The sequence below is a fragment of the Trichomycterus rosablanca genome, chromosome 4 (genome assembly GCF_030014385.1).
Source record: "Trichomycterus rosablanca isolate fTriRos1 chromosome 4, fTriRos1.hap1, whole genome shotgun sequence".
In the NCBI taxonomy this organism is placed as follows: Eukaryota; Metazoa; Chordata; class Actinopteri; order Siluriformes; family Trichomycteridae; genus Trichomycterus; species Trichomycterus rosablanca.
The window spans coordinates 34,166,716-34,173,526 of NC_085991.1; the positions used below are offsets into that span (position 1 = coordinate 34,166,716).

The 6,811-nt window shown below is 38.7% G+C and overlaps 1 protein-coding gene across 1 annotated transcript in view; it reads left to right on the forward strand.

The window, feature by feature from the left end:
• Window positions 1–6,309, forward strand: part of stim2b (stromal interaction molecule 2b) — a 65,051-nt gene extending 58,742 nt beyond the window's left edge. The window contains exons 8-12 of the mRNA XM_062993265.1: window positions 333–494; window positions 1,500–1,600; window positions 3,427–3,665; window positions 5,166–5,349; window positions 5,485–6,309. Coding sequence (XP_062849335.1) covers window positions 333–494; window positions 1,500–1,600; window positions 3,427–3,665; window positions 5,166–5,349; window positions 5,485–6,007 — 1,209 coding nt within the window. The 3' untranslated portion in view covers window positions 6,008–6,309. The remainder of the gene's footprint in view (window positions 1–332; window positions 495–1,499; window positions 1,601–3,426; window positions 3,666–5,165; window positions 5,350–5,484) is intronic.
• The last annotated feature ends 502 nt before the right edge of the window (window positions 6,310–6,811 follow it).

A 6,811-nucleotide genomic window follows, 5' to 3' on the forward strand; every position in this document is an offset into this window, starting at 1 on the left:
AGCACTGATCCAGGTGGGGCGGTACGGGTACTTTCTGTGTGGAGTTTGCATGTTCTCCCCGTGTCTGCGTGGGTTTCCTCCAGGTTCTCCGGTTTCCTCCCACAGTCATGCAAGTGAGGTGAATTGGAGATATTAAATTGTCCATGACTGTGTTCGATATAACCTTGTGAATTGATGAATCTTGGGTAACGAGTAACTACAGTGTCTGTCATGAATGTAAACAAAGTGTGTAAAACATGACATTAAAATCCAAATAAACCAACAAACAATCATGGGAACACGTGTGTTAGCTCAGTGATTAAGAAACTGGTGTGTGTGTGTTTGTGTTTTAGGTGCGTATGGCTCTTAAGCGAGCAGAGAAAGAGTTGCAGTCGGAGCGGTCAGTTCCTGAAGCTTTACAGATGTGGCTGCAGCTCACACACGAGGTGGAGGTTCAGTACTACAACATCAAAAAACAGAATGCTGAGCAACAGCTTACAGTCGCCAAGGAAGAGGTTTGTAAAGCAGCCTAACTTAATAATTTAATGAATAACAACTAATGAATAATTTACCCAAACCACATTTATCATTGGGATTTGTGAATACTATGTTTAGTCGTGTCATAAATTGGAAGAAGAAAGAACCTTTGCTGTTAGGTGTCTAGCCGAATTAAACCATGCTAATTAATGCATGGAGCAATTTTCCCCAAAATAAAATGGACAGTCGAATAAACCAAACCATCCTTACAAGACACCGAATTGGACATTCTATGTTAACACACAAACACCTCCTCACTAGAGAAGATGCTCCAATCTGTCATCAATGTAAAGAAAGACTAACAATAAAACACATACTGATAGCATGCAAAACACTACACTCAGAAAGACAAAATGTGCTTAAAGCTGCAGCACCAGGGAAAATAATGATTTTTTTATCATATTTAAATCTAAAACATCTTTTATAATTTGTTTAAATGACACAAAATGAAAAAAACAACTTGAGTATCGCCGTATAAATGACCCCAGTGTGTCGGTATGGCGTTAAAAACTAATCAATCAATCAGTCAATCCCCAAAATAAGCCCAACAAATTATTCATCAACAAATATATAGATCTAACACCAAAATATGCACACACCAAAAGGAAACAGATTTTTTCTTACTAATTTGGCTTTTTAATGATGTGCGTAAATTACTTTTTAATTACATAGTTTGTTTTTGCCTTTTGTCATTTACATTCAGAATGAGTCAGTAAGCAATTACCCAAAGCAATTAGCACTCACTGCTGTGAGCCTCAGACTCAGAAAGGGATGCTTTAGTCATTTCTATATCACAGAATGTTTTACATTTTATTACCCATTATTATCTGTTTTTCATAAATTATTCATGGATTATAATTACAATTTACTAGTAATAGTTAGGATGCGCTGTGTTGCAATCATTTGAATTAAGGATGATATAATTGGAGTCTGGCGCTGCTACAAAAGTAATGCATGCATGCATGTTTGTGCTTTTATTACAGGCGGAAAAGATAAAAAAGAAGAGAAGTTCTGTGTTCGGTACTCTGCATGTAGCTCACAGCTCATCGCTGGATGAGGTTGATCACAAAATACTTGAAGCCAAGTAAGTGTACATGCAAACACACCTACATATGGGTGGCATGGTTAACAGCAGGTAGAATTGGACATGTGATCAAACCTCAGCTCTGGTCACTATTGTGGAAAGTTTGGTATATTCTAACTTTATTTGTGTGGATTTTTACTTCTGAAAATATGCAGAAGGTTGAATGGCTACTCTAAATTGCCCCTAGGTCTGAGTGAGTGAATGAGAGAGTGTGATGCCAAGTCAAGTCAAATTTATTTGTATAGCACTTTTTACAATAGACATTGTCTCAAAGCAACTTTACAGAATCCAGGACCAATGACCAAAAAACCCAGTTTGAGCAAGCCTAGGGCGACAGTGGCAAGGGAAAACTCAAAAATACAGGAAGAAACCTTGAGAGGAACCAGACTCAGCAGGGACCCCCATCCTCCTTGGGTGGCCTGGAGGATGCCAGTTCCAGTGTATTTGGTTGGATCAAGCAGTTTCTGAATATAAAAGACTTAATAATATTTAATATTATTTCATACAGTCAGGTTTGCACTTAATGGTCTGCTAAAGATCAAGCATTAATCTTTAAAGTTTATTTTTAGTTTGTTTATACCCAAGCTTGTATGTTTAGTATTGGTGCTGCATAGCTCCGGGTAACCTGGTTTGATGCCTAATTCAGCTTAAAGTCTGTTGAGTTTTCTCTTATACTTTGGTTGAAAAAACATGATAGTTGGTAAATTGGCTACTTTAAATAATGTGTACTAGGTTTCAGAAACAGACTTTAGAGCCAAATCAACCATGACCATAATAAAACATATACTGATGATAAATAAATGTATGAATAAGTGACAGCCTGGGTAAAAAATAGCTAAAATATATCTGGCTGTGGTGTATGGGCTTGCATATCAATGACTGAGTTGAAACCAATTTTTGCATACAGTGGTGATCATGTGGTACAGCTGTAAATTAAGCTAGCTGTCAGCCATCCGGACAGCTAAATACAGACATGATTGGTTATGTCTGAGTGGGTGTGGGGGTGTGGTCAAGGCCCCGCAATGGATTGGCATCTTGTCCGGGATGTGCGCCCATTCCAGGGTAAACCAGACCCACTATAACCCAGATCAGGGTGATAAAGCGATTCATTGGGTGAAAGGTGAGATACACCCCAGACAGGCTGCCAGTTCATCACAAACAAATACTAAATGGTATGTCAGCACAGCACACCTACTATTTTTTACAGGCTGTTCAGAATAATGTATTATAATAATATTTATTATGCCAAACACTTAGCATGTTACCTAACACAGTTTGCTAGATGTCAGGTACAGCTGGGTGACACTCAAAAGCTGAGCAGGTCTAGTTTTTGATCAAAACCATCTTTTTTTTCTCATAAAAAAGCACAACAATTTTGTCATATGTGTAGTACACCAAGAGAACAGTTCAGGCCTAAATGCTTGACCTCCACAAATCAGGTCAGAGGTCAGGTGTCTGTGTAGAGCTGCGAGTGGAATTTTGCTAGCATGATTTGTATTCACTTGTTTTCTTTAAGATATTAGTAGGACTCTCCACCACCATCACCAAAACCCAAACATAATGAATGTCTTTTGGAAGATTTGCCATCCTCAGTACAGTACATTTCCAGAGAGACTCCAGAAAGATACTATGCCAAGCAGCGTTGATGTTGTTTTGGGGGAAAGTATGGCCTAACACATTATTAAGAGACTTTATCTTTATTAACCACTTTACTGTTCACATGATTTGATATTACGATAGTAATTAATACATTTTGTGTAATCTAGTAACACTTGAGAATATTTGTGTATTCATATTGCACTGTCCATTTGTGTGTGTGTGTACAGAAAGGCCCTATCTGAGGTGACAGCATGTCTTAGAGAGCGTCTTCACCGCTGGCAGCAAATCGAGAGGTTGTGTGGTTTTCCTGTGGTGCAGAATTCAGGTCTGCCGAACCTGAGTGCATCCCTGTACTCGGAGCACAGCTGGGTGGTGATGCCACGAGTCTCACTGCCACCCTACCCCATTGCAGGGGGCGTGGACGATCTTGATGAGGACACACCTCCTATTGTTACACAGTACAGTTGTAAGAACCTTTTGTTTGTTTACATATTCAGTCAAATGACAGTTGTAAAAGATTTTTTTTAATCAAATTATTTAGTTAATAATATAGACATTTATATGAGTACATGTGTGTAAACAAATCAGAAAGTTGAAGGTTAGAATTCCTACCCCACCGAGCAATCACTGTTGGACCCAGCAGTGCCATGTAACAGCTAAACCTGCTCAAACTGGCGTATGTGAAGAAAACTCAATAAAGGCATTTTTCTTCTTCTACATTTCCTTCTAAAACAAGACCTTAATCACAATATATAATGAAGATATGCCCCCGCCCCCCCCAATATTCAGATATTCTCAAAAATATTAATACTGATAAAATTATAAATACACATATTCATTACTTAAATATCATTGTGTAATCAATGTTCCTATCAGTTATCAGTAATATACCCCCACCAGGTAGATTTGGTCACCCCAATGTTCATTTCATGGCTACAGCCCAGTCTAAAGTGAAATTTCACAATGGTTTCACTATACTGCCACATCCAGACTGCATGTAATTGTGTTTTTTATAGCCTAAGTAAAATCAGCTTGCTGAATCTGCCATAGTGGTTTTGTGTTATGTGTGACATGCAGGACATGCTAAACACTAAAACCTAAAAACCCAAAGCAGTACAGACAATGCCTCTTATACAGTGCTAAGAAATTTGAAGCTAATACATTAAACAAACCAGATTATAACTATAAATGTATTTAATACAAGAATGCAGATCACACAGAAGATGAAACACTTTAAGAGGTCTGTAGATAAATCCAAATAAGTAAAGCTTATGAGTAAAGCAAGACCTAAGTACATGGCAGAAATTTAAAGAAACATTAAAAACATTACCTCAGATCTGTAAAAGCGTTATTATAGTTAATCCTTGTTCCACCGGTGCTCACTACAAAACCACAGCTTAGCATGCACCCTACATTCTACAGCTGAACCTACTTAATACTTTAGTGACTCATCCCCAGTGCAGCACACATTAGGTACATTTAATGTATCAACAGCCAATAAGCCACTTAACCCACTGTGGTCACATGGTGACCATCTAAACCCATCTAGAATAGAATAGAATTCATTTATTTATCATATATACTTATACAGGTGTACAATACAACAATATTCTTTTTTCGCATGTCCCAGCTTGGTTGGAAGCTAGGGTCTGAGCGCAGCCGATAAGATTAGGGGCCTTGCTTAAGGGCCCAACAGTGGCTGCATGGCATGGTGGTTGTGTTGACTGGCAATCGGGTGATTGGATACGACTAGATTTGGAGGAAAATTGGGAAAAAGTGCAAATAAAGCATGTAATCTCATCTCAGTGAGAGCACATTCTGTAAAAAAACATGTAAATACAATAAATAATCTGTAAAGTTTTTGATTATTGCTCCATTAAGTAATAGGATAAAGTATTAGCAATATCATTTAAATCTAAAAAATATATAATTTTGAAATATAATTTCTGTTTTTAAACCTTATTAGCTCCGTTGGCACGTCCTCCTCTAAAGCGTAACAGCAGTCTGTGTCGATCTCGGCGGAGTCTCCTTACCCCACAGGCCTCTCTGGTATTGGCCGATCCTGATCTGCTGTCTATGGCCTCAGCACCAGGTGCATACAGATCAGAGGCGGACGACGAACATATTTTCTTCAGCGTTGAAATGAAAAGGTATAACTATTAAACTATTTATACACACACGTGAGCTGTAGTGTAAAAAGATCTACATATGTATCTCTAGACATGTATGTAGAATTAATGTTAATAAAATATATGCATAAAACTTGTTGTAATTCTGGTCTGCAGAGATTCTCAGGATACATGTTCAGACTCTGACTCTGTGAGTTCCTCTTTGGGAAGAAAGCAGATGACAAGCTCATGTCCTCTAGATGCAGAAACTCCTCAGCGGAAGATCTCCCGTGAGGAATTTCTTCTGTTAGCCCAGGATTCACAAGCCACCACCCTGGACATCTCATCATCTGTTATGGCTTTTTCCTCCCCTGACACCACCTCAATCCGCAAGGGCTCTCCTGACCTCACTCGCTCTGCCACTATTCCGGAATCCCAGAGTTTGACCTTTCAGCCCGGCACAAAAGTGGCAGCTTATAATGGCATGCTAGAAAAGTCTTACAGCCTGGGCCAGCTGCCGGCTGGCGGGACCCCCCCAGAAGGACGCAACACTTCCATAAGCTCTCTGGACGTAGATGTGAAAATGAGCAAAGAAGCCAGGCAGCTTGTTTCCTCCACCAGTCCTTCGGACTCTTGTGAAACCAGCGAGAAAAAGCGCTCAAAAATTAAGAGCTTGTTCAAGAAGAGCAAAAAGCAATGAAGGAGACAGTGAATGATAAGAAAGCTAGATGGGAAATAAAAAAGCCTTAAAATGAATAAAAACTATGGACTTTCAACCTGAAGCCAAAATATTTAGGTGTTTCTTTTTAAATGTTTATTAAAACAGAATGTAGCTCCGTCTAGGTGCTGTCCTGGGTTGGAAGCCTGTTTAGTTCTCTCAGACTTGCTATGTTATCCATCAAAAGCAACAAATGGTCAAAGATCAAGGGTCATTATGGTCATTCAAAAGAACAAGCTACTTTACTGGTATATCTAAGAATAGAAACGCTTTACTTCTAGGTACACTGTAGATTTAAAGTTTGTTTGTTAGAAGCTGAATTATTAAAAAGCATCAAAACAGAAACCACAGACCAACATAAGATACAGTTAATACAAACTGTTGCTCCTATGTGATAAATCAAAGTTATTCTATAATACGTGGGTAATTTTCATGTCCATACTTTTATGGTTTAAAAGAGCCAGATATAATCTTGCAACGAGAATACATGTCTTTTCGAAAGCTGGTTGGACCATAGAATGTTCTAGGGTCCAGGTACATTTTAAATTTAGAGAAGTATAACCCCTAAGTACAACGCATATTTAGGCGTCACCACAGCAGATGTGATAAGTACAGTTTTTTTATAGTCTTGGCTTTTACGTTGGTTTTTACGTTGGATGCCCTTTCTGACCCGATCCCTACCTATTTGTCTGGGCTTAAGTCCAGCACTGAGAGCGCACTGACAAGTGCAGAAGTAGGGGAAAATTGTAATTAGAAGTAATTGAACATGACTAGACTGGGGAGGAA